Source organism: Poecilia latipinna, unplaced genomic scaffold (genome assembly GCF_001443285.1).
Source record: "Poecilia latipinna isolate Pla-1442-1.1 unplaced genomic scaffold, P_latipinna-1.0 Scaffold4565, whole genome shotgun sequence".
NCBI lineage: Eukaryota > Metazoa > Chordata > Actinopteri > Cyprinodontiformes > Poeciliidae > Poecilia > Poecilia latipinna.
This window is the reverse complement of record NW_015117181.1, coordinates 1-15,609: the sequence shown is the minus strand read 5'-3', so window position 1 is coordinate 15,609 and position 15,609 is coordinate 1. Positions and strand designations below refer to the sequence as shown.

At 48.8% G+C, this 15,609-nt stretch overlaps 1 protein-coding gene and 1 long non-coding RNA gene across 2 annotated transcripts in view; one reads left to right on the top strand and one right to left on the bottom strand.

Moving 5' to 3' along the window:
* Positions 1-15,384, bottom strand: part of LOC106942797 (glutamate receptor ionotropic, NMDA 1-like) — a gene marked incomplete at its 5' end in the record, with an annotated part of 21,371 nt that extends 5,987 nt beyond the window's left edge. The window contains 10 exons of the mRNA XM_015026137.1: positions 35-285; positions 377-512; positions 845-931; positions 1,017-1,164; positions 2,471-2,645; positions 6,482-6,603; positions 7,257-7,354; positions 8,091-8,153; positions 14,609-14,785; positions 15,120-15,384. Of these exons, the coding sequence (XP_014881623.1) occupies positions 35-285; positions 377-512; positions 845-931; positions 1,017-1,164; positions 2,471-2,645; positions 6,482-6,603; positions 7,257-7,354; positions 8,091-8,153; positions 14,609-14,785; positions 15,120-15,384 (1,522 nt within the window). The remainder of the gene's footprint in view (positions 1-34; positions 286-376; positions 513-844; positions 932-1,016; positions 1,165-2,470; positions 2,646-6,481; positions 6,604-7,256; positions 7,355-8,090; positions 8,154-14,608; positions 14,786-15,119) is intronic.
* Positions 10,084-10,959, top strand: LOC106942798 (uncharacterized). The gene is made up of 2 exons (XR_001423721.1): positions 10,084-10,771; positions 10,835-10,959. It is a non-coding gene; the product is annotated as an uncharacterized LOC106942798 (long non-coding RNA).
* Positions 15,385-15,609: the final 225 nt, after the last annotated feature.

The window sequence follows — 15,609 nt, the reverse complement described above, 5'->3', positions numbered from 1 at the left end:
CTGATACCGGTCTGGTCCAATGCTGGTCTGATACCGGTCTGATACCGGTCTGGTCCAATGCTGGTCTGATACCGGTCCGATACCGGTCCGGTCCGATACCGGTCTGATACCGGTCCGGTGAGATACCGGTCCGGTCCGGTCGTGGGAGGAGCCTCACCCGTTCCTGCGTGCCAAACTTGCCGTCGGCCACCAGGTGAACCTCGTAGGTGAAGTTCATGCTCATGGCCAGCTTGATGAGCAGGTCGATGCAGAAACCGTAGCAACACTGAGGAACGATGGGCTGACCTGCAGAACCAGAACCACATCACCACCAGAACCGCCTGGACGGCTGCCAGCAGAACCCGTCGAGAGGTTCTGGCTCCAGGTGTGTTTGTACCTGGGATGGTCCCGTTGGGTCCGGTACAGATCACCTTCTTGATCACAACTCCGTTCACCGTGTGCTCCTGCTGGCACGTCCCGTCGCTCTGCGTCGGCTTCACGTAAACAAACGGCTCCTGGTGGATCGTCACTATCTGCAAACAGCGACCCAAACCGGGTCAGAACCAGGATGGAGGACCAGAGCTTTCATATTCTTATGGGAACCTACTGCTGTCTACAATGTGGGATCGTAGGGGCCATTGCTCCTTCTGGAGACATTTTCTTGGTCCCCATGAGGGAAATGGTTGTTTTTGGGTTAGTGGTTAACCTAGGTTAACATAAACCTTTACCCGAGGGTTAGGGAGAAGTTAAGGTCAGGGTCAGGCATGTGAGGGAAAAGGTTAGGCTGTAGAAATTAATGGAAGTCATTGTGAAGTCCCTACAAGGGATGAAAACACGACTCTGTGTGTGTGTGTGTGTGCAGCACCTTCAGCCTGGTGGACATCTGGTATCCCACTGGTTTCTCCGTCTCTCCTCCAGGCCAGATGATCTTCCTCTGAGGATTCATCACCACCTGCAGAGTGAGGAAGAGGAGGAGGAGGAAGAGCGGCCCGTCTCACTGCGACACACAGAGCGTCTGGCCCCCAGGTGAACTGTACCTGCGTCCCGTTGAACACGCCCACCTGGATGACGCGCCCCGCCTTCTGGTGGTTCAGGATGCTGTAGGTGGCGAAGCGGCGGTCGCCGTCGTCGTTAAACTCGATTCGTCCCGTCAGGCCGTCCGGGTACTTCGATGCCATCAGCACCCTAACGAGCCAATCAGAGAGCAGAACAGCGCGTTCTTCAAGTCAGTGAAGCTGAATAACGGCGATGCGTTTGGAGGCCTGTGAGGAAGAGAATGAAGGGCGACAGGAGCGTTTATGACCCGGTTCTGAACCGCCATCGGACCAGCGAAGCGTCTCTGTTCTCCTCATTTCACCTCCAGCGAACCGAGACGAGCCGCTCTGAGATTACAGCGATCAGAAATCCCACCATGGAGCCGTTCATTAAACGTGACACGGCGAGGCCTTCAGGGGACGGCAGCGAGCGTCCGACGCTCGGCTACCAGCGGACCGAGCCTTCCCGCCCCGCAGCCCGCTAACCCAACTGACTGCAGTAAGGGTTGGCCTGAACAGAACCGCCGTTTGGACCGGCCCGTCGCTCTGCTCCGCCTGGCTGCAGTATCAGTTTACTTGCAGTGCGGAGGACGGAGGACACGTCGTCCTCTTGCCGTCTCCTTCGTCCTCTCCGGTGTGTTGTGAGCTCAGAGGTCGTGTTTCAGTGCTGCTGCCAAAGCTGCTGAAGAGATAAAAGTTCTGGACCATTTCAGAACCAGAACTTGGTAAACAAAAGCTAAAATCAATAGTCATCAATCACAGATTATCAAGTGATGCTGAAGGAGATCCAGTTAATCCCAGAAAGGCCTTCAGGTTGACTTCATTCAGGGAAGATTTGGATCAGAACCTCTCAGGCTGCGTTCACACCAGCCCAGTTTAGCCACTTTAATCCGACTCCAGTCCATTTGTCTAGTCAAAGTCCAGTTCGGTTGGTGAGGTGTGAATGCTAATCGACCTCTGACCTCTGGTCCTCCAGACTTTCAGTCTGGTTCGGTTTCAATATGAATGGCAAGCAGACCGCAGACCGCTCCAAAAGCAGGAAGTGAACTACAGCGCAGGGCATTCTGGGTAAATACACCAAAGCTGGCATGCTAGCCTAGCGCTAGCAGCAGAAACGGCTCCTGGTCTTTAGCCAAAGATGCTAAACTCTGTCGCCTCCATTTTGTTTCCATTTGGTGAAGAAGGAAGTTGCGCTCTTCAGAGTTTTTTGTCGTTCAAGAATGTTCTGTGGTTCTTGGTGCATCACATGTTGAAGTTCTGGTTCCAGTAGAACCGGGTCTACTGGGCCATTAGGAGGGAAACATCTTAAATGTCGGGCCCAACCGTCACGTCTCGGCTAAATAAGGAGGTTTCAGTTTTAAACGTTCTTCTTAAATCAAACTGTAAAACAAAATCATCAGACCCAAAAGCTCGAGGTTAGATTTCCATCAGACATGGAGCAAGTGAGCGGTACCAACCGTTTGAAGAGCGGCCCGGTCCGCCAGATGTTGGTGTTCCCCACGCAGCCCCGCGGCGGCTCCGTGATGTTCTCCTTCTCAAACAGTTCCTGCAGGGACTGAGCCACCACCGCCACGGCGTCCGTGATGTGAGCCGACTCGTTCTTCCCGTTGATCAGCTGGAGGCCCAGCAGGCCTGCAGCGTGCGCGCGCGCACACACACACACACACACACACACACACACACACACACACACACACACACACACACACACACACACACACACACACACACACACACACACACACCATAGGAAGTTAGACTGGATTCACTCTGAACGCTGTCCTCATTCACACACGCTCTGAGACGCACTTTAATCTGAGGTAATTAACTCTGTGTAATTCAGACACACTCTCGGGGCTTCAGGCGTCAGGTCAGTGTTCAGTAACGCCAAACTGCATGCTGGGAGTTCACGCTCACAATCACCACCATTTGTCTCAGGGTAGAAAAGTCCCACTGAGACATTCTGAAGCGTGGCTGGTGATTTCCTTCAGCAGACTCGTCACATCTGTCCTCCAGCTGAGCCTCAGCCGCCAGCTAACACTGTTAGCATCATCAGAGCTAATTTACGACAACCAACTTCCTGTCCGCCGTTCTGGAGGACATCCAGATCAACAACCCAACACTGGTACTAGAGCAAAAAACTGATTTTATTTACGGTTCTCGCTCAGTGATGAGTGACTGGGAGGACTCCTCCTCATTTCATATCAGGTTAGCGTCGGATTCCCTCTTATTTCCTGGATTTATTTTGGACTTTGGTATTTGTTCTTCAAGATTTCCAGAGGGTAATTTTTGTGACATCCCTGAATCTCTGAACAGCTGTTTCACACTAGAACTCTCCTAAACATAATAAAAAGGCAGAGGACAAACTGGAATATGATTTGTTCCCATTGAGACCAGTAAAGATTCAGCCATAACTATTTGTGGGGATCTATAAACAGCTGGACATGCTAACATGCTTACCTTTTTCAATTAAATTAATTCACAGCTAGCTTATCCACTGCACTAACCCCACAACAAATTTTTGCCTTGAATTTAACCCCACCTTCTTACAGTTAAACCTATCAGACTTCAAGTAGAAGCATATACATTTGTCTTGAGAACAGAGAGAACCAGTGCTAGCATTCCCCAACACAAAGTTAGCCTATAAGCAACTACCAAGACATTTTTAGAGACACAATTAATTAACATATGTATTTAGTAAAACCAATTAAACTATATGGACACTTTCTGGTAGAGAATAAAATGGGACAAGCCCATCATGCTAGTATGCTAGCATTTAGTAACACCTAGCTAAACAACTAGCTAAAGTTCAGACAGGACACATTTTTCTTCTACAATAGGCTGATGTAGGTTTTACCAGTCCAACAAACTGGAACTCGTTGTAAAAACTGACTGTAAAAACAGTGACCAATGCTAACACTGCTAGCGGGACGTTGCTAACTTAGCTGATGCAGCAAATGCAGGCCTTTTTCTTTCATAATGTCAAACGAGTCTGTTGAAGAACAGCAGCAGCAAAATCCAAAATGTCACAGTTCAGCCTGGTGGGTTTCTTTTCAGGAAACTGTTTCAGAGCCAGGAGGAATTAATGTCCGAATCTAACAGAAACTGGGAATGAAACCAGTTCGAGACGGTGATCTCTGTGAGGATGAGGAGGCTGAAGACATCATCCTGGCTTTATTACAGCCGACAGCATTGCCCCGTCCTGTCCTTTAAGTACTGCAACCTTCAGTGTCAGAAACAAGTAGGTTCACCATCTTTCAGTTTTCTCCCAACCAGAAAACAATTTATGACTAAAAAATTTGGTTTTCAGCAAGTCTATGAATGAGCTTGGATGACACAGTACATATTACACCATGGCATCATTTACTTAAAGTAACCTGTAGTACCACAACACCACATAGTCCAGACCGGTGACAGAGAGTCGATGGCTGTTCTGCAGCCACAAGACCGGGTCACCTTGCAGTTACACTGAGGTTCCACCAACGATGGAGGAGGTTGTCTTAGTTGCTTGACCAATTGAAAGGTATCGGTTCCATGTCATATCTTCTGTGCTTTTGTTCATCTGAGGTACATATTCAGCACTGCTGATGACCAGATGAGTTTACGTCCCGACTGAAAAGCCCCAACAACTCAAAGACTTGTTTTTATACCATGAAGGAAAGAAAGGTAACTCTAATAAAGAAAGTACCAGGATGTTCAGGACTCTTCAGAACCAGAACAAGATGAGCAACTACAGATTTTGATCTACTGGATCATCTGAAACCCATCCCTGCAGAGAAACCTCCAACCTGCTGAAGCAGAGACAAATGGCACTGAGTGCAGATCAGCAGCACTTTGAGAGAAACTATGAAGGATCTTTCTCATCACATTGACTTCCAATGTAAAGAAAACATCACTTCACTTCTCTGAGTGCAGCAGCCGGTTGGCAAGGATGTTCTCTAGAGCAACTCAAACCACAGCAGGAGAGCAGAGGCCCATTACTCAGAGATCCAGGTCAGGACGTCAAAATGTCCCGGAATCAGGAAGTCAACGGTTCAGGACACCAGGATGTCTTAGGCTCACGGTGTCAGGGTCTCAGAGTATCGGGGTATCAAGGGGTATCATGTATCAGGGTATCATATATTGGGGTGTCAGAGTATGAGGGTATCAGAGTATGAGGATATCAAGGGGTATCAGCGTATCAGGGTATCATGTATCGGGGTATCAGAGTATGAGGGTATCAAGGGGTATCAGCGTATCAGTGCAATGGGTTATCAGACACCGTTTTGTCTGTTTTGTAGGATGAAATCAACAAAACTCAGGGGACGCTTCCATCCTGTCTGAAGGGAACTTTGTTCTTCTGGCTCTCTGAGTAATCAGCTGACTCAATAAGCCCCGCCCCCAGCCACCATGTTGCAGAGGTGGGCGGGGCCTTCATTGACTCCAAGCATCAGGCAGAAAACAGGAAGCAGCAGAGGCATCTTACCCATGTTCGATTGGACACGCGTCACGGTAACCTCAGCAACAAACCCCCCCACACACCTGAACATCAACCCCCCACCCCTCCCATGAATCGGCCCCTGTGATTGGCTCGTGTACTGTGAGAACGGGCAGACGGGTGGGCAGACGACACACACTATAGAAATGAAACAGAAAGATGTTAGACACATTGAAAGCCACAGAAACAACGGAGAACGAGTGGTTGGGAACCTTTAAACACGTCTCCACCGCCGCCGGATGTTTAAACGTTCAACCAGCAGTCAGAAGAACCAGAGACACCAAGAAGCTCAGTGACAGAGAGGAAGAGGAGGAGGACTGGCTTCCTTCATCAGATATCCTCAGCAGAGAGAGGGAGAGAGCAGCTGTGTTTCCATCCAACCCTGGAGCAGCTCAGCAGGAAACACCCAGAGGTGAACCAGCAACCCCCTGATATCAGGAGAAAACGTTTGGAGTTGAGCCAAAGCTCTGACATCCTGCCCGGAGTTTATAAAGCGACTGGCCCTTTAAAGGAAGCTCCTAAGACGTCCACACCTGTCCTGACTCCATCATCTCCTTCCTCAGATGGCAGAGCGCCCAGCTTCTGCACAACCTCGTTCAGTTCTAATCCTGGAGAACCGTCTGACCCTGGAGGACTGGGGCTGTCCACCAGGGTCTGGGACTGACCCTGGAGGACTGGGGCTGTCCTCCAGGGGTCGGTGTCCTGCAGCGCTTAGCCGGGTCTCTGGTTCAACACACCCAAATCAAACGCTCAGCTCGTTAGCAGGACTCTGGGGAGCCTTGAGGCGGTAATTCAGCCTGAGGCGAGTCGGACCTGGAACACGTTTAGGACCTGCAGGACCCCGACTGGGCTTGACCAAACCAGGTCTAACCTGAGCTGTTCCGACCGGTCCAGTCCAGCTGCGGGTCAAAGCTTCAGTTTGAGCGTTGGATGGAAGCAGAGCTGACGACAGAGAGAGAGATGAAGAGGAGGAAGACGAGGAAGGCATTACCATCAGGAGCTTCGCTCAGAGCTTTCCCGCTCATCTCCCGCTCTCCGACCAGCCAGACGTAGCCAGAACCGGTCATGTTGAGCTGCCGGGCCGCTTTGTACACGGCCATGGCTTCATCCTCACTGCAAGCACACAGAGACAGACAGGAAGTTAACCAACACAGACAGGAAGTTAACCAACACAGACAGGAAGCAAGCAAAAACAGACAGGAAGTAAACAAAGAAACAGGAAGTAAACAAAGACAAACAGGAAGTAGAGAAACTGATGTTTTGTGATTTTGCAGACAGTTTCCCTGATGTGGAGGAAACCATCCAACTGTTAGAAGAAGCTCTCCAGCCCATCACTTGCTCCATAAGCTAACCTTAGCATCTTAACATTAGCATCCTTCTAAACATGAACTCTGTTTTTTGGGGAATTTTTATGATGTGGCAAAAGTAAACCACAAGTCTTTAGTTCCTAGTGACCTGAGCCCTGACTGACAGAACCTGAAACCACAAACACATTTTAAATTTCTTCTGAAAATTTCTATCCTCCAAGTAGCATTTGCTTTGCTCCGTTTCTTTGCTTTTGTTAACCGACTCTTTTGGTTAGAAATTAAATTTGAATTTTGATTTTATTTCTCATCAGCCATTGTCAGTGTTCCCATTTTTAGCAAAGTGTTGGTTTGATTTTCAATAAACTCTTAAAATGAGTTCAATCAGCTAAGATGCTGATTGATTTATGATTCCTGATGAGCAGCAGCTCCTACCGGCCTCAGCCTCAGGGTGGCGCTCACCTGGCCGACAGGATGATGACTCGGGCCTCCAGGTCCTTGGCCTCCAGCAGCAGCGCCGTCAGGTTGGTGTCCTGGCTGAACAGCAGCACCTTCTCCGCCTGGAGGACGGCGGCGCCGACGGACCGGGACCAGCGAGGGACAGGGAGAGACACGGCAGAACACCACCACACAACACATCATAGGACAGGAATCATTAGCTCCCGGATCCGCCTCCTTCATGACCAACCCGACCCCCAGCAGCGACCATGCTGCCACGGGAGGAGGACGGAGCAAACAGATGGAGGCAGAACGAGTCAAAGATCTGCTGAACTGAAAGGAAACTCAAAGGCAAAGCCTGAATCAAAATAAGGGAGGGCGTGGTGGCACATGCAAACTGACTCCAACCAACCAACCAATCAGGGACGTGCATGTTAGAGCGCGCTGATGCAACTGCAACTTAAAAAAAGGCTGGAGTGGAGAGAAGGAGGAGCAGGGAGGAGGACAGAGTGGTTCATTTCTCAACAGAAAAGGAGGAGTGAAGGGATCCTGGAGGGCAGAGGTCGTCAGCCAAGCATCAGCCTGGCTGCATGCAACCCTTCACGAGGAAGAGGAGGGAGGGGGGAGGGAGGAAGAGGAAGGGCGTCTCTCCTGGCAGTGCGAACCCATTCTGTGTGCAGGAGTCATGAAAAACCAAATGAAAAGAGATGTGGAGAGAAGACGTGCCACCGGGACAGGAGTCTGTCTCTGGAGCCGGGTTGGGTCTGGGCGGGTGGGCGGGGCTAACTGGTGTCGGCTACTGGGCGAGCTCAGAGATTGGTTGGGCGGCGTGCATCGTTTCACCATGCAAGTTTATACCTTGGGTGTTCTCCTGAAGTCAAAGTTCTGTTGGTCGAGGTTTTCATAGTTCCTGTTTTTAGTCTGACGGTGATGTGCAGAGAAAATATGCAGACAGAGATTATAGACAGCAAAGCATCAACAATGATTCTTCTTCTGCTTCACGACGGAGTCAGAGGCAAACACACCGCAGAGCCTCCGCTGCCCGGCCGAAGGCTCGCCACACTGTCGCCATGGCGACAACATCGGCAATCAGTGCCATATCAGCTGTAATATCTGCCTATTTCCTTCTTTCTTCTGTCTCTCAGCTGTGACCTTTAACCTTTTGGGTGACATCAACAAAATCATAACACTTGAAATACATTAGTCAACCAACCCTGATGTTTCCATGGCGATATGATCACCATATCGATTTACAATCAGAAATAAACGTTCATTGTTGATCAGGTTTGTCTTTATTGTCACGTTTTCTCTGCTGTTCTGCTTCAACGAGGTTCATACTGGTAGTTTTCTGGTTCTGGTTCCGAACCGGACCAAACCAAGTTCTGGCCGAGTTAAAGGAATAGCTCAGATAGTTTAGTTCCTCACCTGCAGCACATCATTTACAGACCACAGGTCCAGCAGGCAGTGGTGGACACCGCTAACAGAACAGCTAGCTCCACTTATGCTAGAGCGCTAATCATAAACATTATCTCTGTTGAGTCTGAAGAGCCATTTCTACATAGTAATGGGTGGAAGCTAATGCTAACGTCGTAAAGAGCTAATGTCTATGTTAAGGAGAATCCGGCTCTCAATACTTGTCATATCTGTAAATTTTTGCCTGTATTTGTTTGTATTCTTCTGCATTTGCTTGTTTTTTCTATTCTTTTTTGCATACTTATATGTAAAGTTTAATTAAAAAACAAAGAAGAGCAGAAATGGACTTGTCGCGTAGACCAGTGTTTCCCAACCCTGGTCCTCAAGGCACACTGTCCTACATGTTTTAGAGGTTTCCCTGATTTAATGTGCCTGACTGATCTGAATGCGGTTCAGGAAACACCAGTTAATCAGTCATTGACTGAAATCAGCTGGGCTGAAGCAAGGAAATACCTAAAACAGTGGTTCTTAACCTGGGTTCGATTGAACCCCAGGGGTTCGGTGAGTCGGTCTCAGGGGTTCGGCGGAGCCTCTGCCGCGGAGGTAAAGACACACTGTGTAAAGTCGTGATGATGCCCCGCTTTGCCATCACTTGAGGCAGAGGATCACGTTACTTTGCTGAGCCAATCAGAGCTGCTGCAGAGGTTCACGTTACATTGCTGAGCCAATCAGAGCTGCGGAGGAGCCCTGATTGAAGGAGCTCCACTCTCAGCATGGATTTGAACTTGTGTCTTTAATTACTTCAGCAAAGCTCACAGTTTTTACCTAATTCTATAGTCTAAATCTGCTCCTTAGTGGCATCTTTTCGGGGCTGCTACGGCCTCTAGTGGCGTGGGGTGGTAACGCAGCTAATATAATTACATTACTAAATCAGAATACTGCAAAGTATTTTTTGTGTCGGCCAGGGGTGGGTAGGGATGGGGGAGGAATAAGATGGGTTCGGTGAATGCGCATATGAAACTGGGGGGTTCGGTACCTCAAAAAAGGTTAAGAACCACTGACCTAAAACATGCAGGGCAGTGAGCCCTGAGGACCAGGGCTGGGAAACACTGGCGTAGACTGACTTCAAAATAAGAGCATTAATATAAACATTTAACTGCTGGAAGAATTCTAATTTCTTCTTTGAAAATTCGGATCTGGAAAATTCATTTCGGGTAAGCTAAGTGTGCTAAACATTTTCAAAGCTAGCAAAAATGCTAAAGCACCAAGTGAAAAATTAGCTCTGCTGTTAGCGGGCTAGCAGGAGCCTGTCCTGGAGGGTCAGCAGTGTTTTCACTGGAGGTTTGGTCTCATGGACATTTCGGGTCCAATCGGAGCCCAAGTAACGGTTTCATCTCCACCGCACCGGAAGCTCAAGTTGTTTCCGATATCTGCTGAAGCTGAGGAAAAGTCTGACTGACCGCTCCATAAAACCTGCATAGCTGCTGGTAAGGTACTGACGGCTCATAAATACTTCACAGAACATCAGTTAGGAAATCTGAGCCAGGCCTCCACCACATTATTCATAATTTACGCCCCTCAGTAACACAACATGAGGTCAATGTTGCTGTATTTGTTCTGCATGAAGAGATCATTTTAAACATCCTGGGGGCATCCGGCCGTCCAATCCGAGCGGAGCTGAGTTTACAGCTGCTGGACCTGCAGGATGTTCCGCGGCTCTCCTGTTCGCTCTCAGGTGTAAATCTCCCTCTGGGTTCTGGCTGCAGGTGTACAGACAGCAGGAATATTTTTAGATGGGCTCACCTGTCAGACTGATTTATAATGAAAACCTTCAGAAGCGATGAGTCGGTCCAAACAGACCTCAGCAGGAAAACTCAGATCCGTCCTGTTAACAAGCTGCGACTTCCAGCCCTGTGATGCTAATGTGCTGCGGCAGGGCAGCGGCGCTTTAGCGCTGCGCTCAGTCCGCCCCAAATGTTCAACTCATTAAGCATGAATCCACACGCCACGCTGCGCGCCACCCAGACATTCCTGCAGCGCTTCCTGCGCCTCCAACTCGGGATGCTAACGGCTTTTAGCTAATAGCTCGGATGTTCATGGCTTGGAGCTAAGTGTGGGATGCTAAGGTAAGGGTGGGATGCTAACGGCTGGGACATTAAGTGTGGGATGCTCATGGCTGGGATGCTCAGGGCTTTTAGCTAATGGCTCGGATGCTCATGGCTGGGAGCTAAGTGTGGGATGCTAATGGCTTTCAGCTAACAGCTTGGATGCTAACAGCTTTTAGCTAACGGCTCGGATGCTCATGGCTGGCAGCTAACAGCTCTGATGCTCATGGCTGGGAGCTAAGTGTGGGGTGCTAACGACATTTAGCTAAAATCTCAGATGCTCATGGCTGGGAGCTAAGTGTGGGATGCTAACAGCTTTTAGCTAACAGCTTGGATGCTAACAGGTCCGTTAGCATCCGATCTGGGTCAAAGGTCATCCGTGCCATATCCGGGTCCCTTTTTCCCCTGAGCGGATGTGTCCGTGTTGCTCACCGACATCAGCCGGAATATTCATCTCCTCTGACCTCCTGACCTTTAACCTCTCAGTCCAGCAGCGCCCCCTGCACTGCCGACTCAATGTCTACCGTAACTGGAGGTCAGATCAGTTAGTCTGACCTCAGCGGGTCGCTGACCTCTTCCTGTCGTACTTCCTGTCGTCAGCGGCGACACAAAGCAGGCGTGACGGACAGCCGGAAGCAGCTGAGGTGTGTTTGCGGCTCTGATCTCCGTCAGAGTCGAGGTGATGAGAAACCAGACAGCAGATGGAGCTGAAGGACTGAAACCATGCCATGAGTCCACAGAGAGAAGAAGAAGAAACCAGCTCAACTCAAATAAGATGAAACAAAGAGTCAAACCTCCACCAAGACTAGCAGGTCCGTGCTCTACCTGGACCCACTGGTCCAGGACAAACCACCAAGTCAAGTCTTTAGACAAACTGGTCTTGATTTGGATCAGCGTGTTCCAGAACAGACAAACTTGAAGTCTAAAAGAAGACAGTACCAGTCAGTACCAATAAGTCCAGAGACAAGACCGGCGTGTCCCTTAGAGACGGTATAAACCCATGAGGTGAGCCACCTGGACCAAGACCAGAACCTGACGGTAATCAGATGTTATGAGTCAGAACCAACAGCTTTAAAGACAACACGGGGATCATCTAGAGTCAGAACAAGGGAATCCTGGACAAGATCAACAGATCTGGACTTTCTGCCATAAAGACCAAAGTTCAGATCATCAGATCAGAGCAAACGCTCCAGACTCAACTCTAGAATGTCTCAATCAAAACCCATAGACCCAGAATCAAGACCAGCAAGTCCAGAAGAACAATCCACCTGTCAAGCTAGTCAGCTCCAGAGAAATCGACTTTCAGCTCAACACCATAACGTCTAGAGTCAACTTCAGGAAGTCTCAGTCCACTCTCAGAGTCCAGGTCTGCACGTCCAGAACCAAAGCCATTCTGTACCAGCTAACATCAACAAATCAAAAAGAAAAGTCTGATGTTCAGAGTGAGAACCAACGGGTTAAGACCGGCAGGTCCAGAGTCCGCCATCAACACCAGGCCAGCCGGGACAGAAGAACCAGCGGCCCTTTCAAAGGAAGGTCCAGTTGGCTCCGGTTCACAGGTAGCCTGAAGTCCAGAGTGATTACCAACAGGTAGTCTAAACCAGAATGAGACGGGTTGGATCCAAATTGTCAAAACCATAGAACATGTTTCGAACATAAAAATTTACAAACAAATATTGTTTTATAAGAGAAACAATAAATACTGACAGGAAAAACACTGCTCCACGAACATTTAATCTGAACATGCATCATGACGCGTTTCTCCGGGTCTGGATCTCAGAATGGATCAGAACTTCAGAAACCAGGAAGAAGGCTGGTGTCACTTCCTGTAGCAGTTCTCTCTCGGAATAACAGCCGAGCCTTATGAAAGCAACCGGACCGCGGCGCTGTCCGACTCGCTCCGTCTCCCTGATCCATGGAAACAAACCGTCAGGTAAACAACCTTGGTGGAGATCAACAGAATCATCCTGAATGAACAGGAAGCTGATGATGGAGAAGCTGAGATGACGCGTCCAGCAGGAAGTCAGGAAGAAGATGGACGGATGAAGGAGCGGTGAAGAACAAGGGAAGATGAGGTATAGATCCATGGATGATAGACGGGTTGAGGCAGAGATGGAGGAATGAAAGAAAACCGTTGGGTTTGATGAAGGCCTCACTCAGCCATGCAGTGGAAACTTCACACACCACGTTTCCATGCTCCGTGAGTAAACACGATTATTTCAGTGGTGGGCACGGTCAGCTAAAGCTACCTGTGCTAACCCTAAAGCACCAATCAGAAACATGAGCTACACTTAAGCGCCATAATGATAATTACCATTACTGACAACCTTACATGATAATTAGCAGAAGCTAACGCTAAAGTGCTATAATAACATGATAATTAGCAGAAGCAGAAGTGCTGAATCCATCCATGTTGATACCCCCATGTGTCCAAGACGCATCATGTGCTACAACCGAGCGTAGCGCCTCATCAAGGTTTCCTCTGTCATTACACTCCTTCCTTCAGGAAGTGATTCTGTGAATCAGACCTTTCACTTGTGGTTTCAGTTTTATAGCTGTTGAGTTTTGCTAACTCTGCTAGCCTGATCAGCCATGGTGGAGCTGAGGATATTAGCATGTGGAGAATAAATTATAACTGAGCTTTTGCAAGTATTTGTTTAGCTAACACGTCTGGTGGTTTGTTGTCTGTGCCTGCTTCGTTCATTTGTTATATACTTGGAAAAAAAAACAGAAAGGCGGGGACAGGAAACAAAACTGAGTAAACAGTCTTCACCCCCTTCAAACTAAAAGTATGAATATAAACATCTTGCTACTTGGAGAACAGCTGATAACCAAAACACAGATATCAAACTTTATTCAGCTGAAAGTTTACAAAACAGCTTTATTTTTCTAGAAAAATTAAATAGAGGGAAGCTGAGCGTTTAGACAGTTAGCCAAGGTGCTAAAATGCTAAGCTAATAATTAGTTCTGATATTAGCAGATTAGCGAAACGGGGCCCACCACTGCCAACTTTGCTCCCAACGCATACCTTCATGTTGACAGAAACATGTGCAGATTTACACGTCTTAATGTGTACATTCACATGTGAACTCCAAGGTACATGTGAAACACAAAGCTACAACAGGAGATGAGCTTCACTGGTAGAACCACCAGCTGGTTGTAATGTCTACAGTTACCACCAGGTGGCGATAAGACTCACAAGGCCAACAGTACAGCCTGGAGTTCAGCCTTACAACCAATCAGGCTGCTGACCCTGATTTGACCCCATGCTGACCCTGATTTGACCCCTTGCTGACCCTGATTTGACCCCATGCTGACCCTGATTTGACCCCATGTGACTGTTAAAAAACAGCTAAATTCACAGCAAATATTGATAAAAATCTGCTTTCACTAAGTCTGTTATGCAGAATCAAAAGAACAAGAAACAGATCGTTCTCCCAGTCGGACTTCTTCGTGAACAGCGGAGAAAAGACCGAAAAGTCGCACAAAGTCGGGTCTGACTTTTAAATTTTTTCAAACACCGAGTGATACTGATGATCTCTGGATAGCTGCACATTTAGGAGTTAGCTCAGTTAATATTTATGCAGTCATTTACTTTAAGCTCCTATTTGGTAGAAATTATTTTCTCACTTTCTTTGGTCCAAACAGCCAAACTTTGCTGATCAGGACTGATTTGCAAAACATGGAAGGAAGTGAAAACGTTTTGCAGGCGATGCAGCTTCACATGTACCTCCACATGCGCATCCAGGTGGGTAATCTGCACATGGCCTCTGTCAACAGATGTGCCACATGGAGCCTGCAGGTGAAGCCGTGACGATGGCGACCGGTTGCCAGGGCGACGCCCAGCACTTTGCTCACCTTGGTCTCCCGCTCCTCCAGCAGCGTCTCCAGCTTCTTCTGGGCGGCTCGGCCCTCGTGGTCGTCGCTGACGATCAGGATGATGTGGTTCCACCTGAACTCCCTCATCAGGTCAAACCACACCTGGGCCTGGTGGGAGTACGGCGGCACCGTCCGCAGGAAGGACAGGTGGATGCTCTGCAGCGGGGAGGAGGAAGAACCCACAGCGGAACGCTAAGAACTCACTTCTCTGAATCCTGAGCCACAAACAGGAGAGGACTGGGAGTACTGGGAGTGATGGGACTACTGGGATGCTCTGACCTGATCTCACCATCAACCGATTCATAAATCTGAGAAAGACTCAGAGTCCAGTTTGCTCCTAGTTCAGGTTAGTGTGTCTTCTTGGTTAAGCCAACCTAAGCTTTTCTGATATGTTCCAGTCCCTCCCAACACACAGTATCTGCTCTGAGGGACACCGGGACTCAGCCGGTGAAACGTGAGAGTGATGCCGCAGCAGGCGGACGCGGCTGACCTTGTCAGAGTAGATGGACATGCGAGTCGTCAGGCCGACCACCGGGATCCGGTAGAACCCGGCCGTGTAGGAGACGGGCGTTGGAGTCAGGTGATCGTTGGACTGCGGAGGATGGCTGACCAGGATGGCGTACACCTGCAGAATAAGAAGAAGAAGAAGAAAAAGGTTTGTTTTAAGACGGAATCTACTGGGGGGAAACTCGGAATCTACTGGGAAACCTGGGAGCAAGAGAACCGAATGTCGGAACCAGAACCGTATCTTTGGGCTCAAAATCAATCATATTTGTAAAATGAATCCTAGCCTTGACATCATAAATTTTGCCTATTTAACCTACTTAATGTTTGGTTTTTTTCAACTTTGCTGTCAGGCAAAGTCCGAGTTGCCCGCAGACATCTGACTCAAGGTGGCTGAGGCTACTGCTAACTAGCCATAGACATCAATACGTAGACGCCTCATGGAGTCCGCCATCTTGTATGTGGCAGCAGAGCGA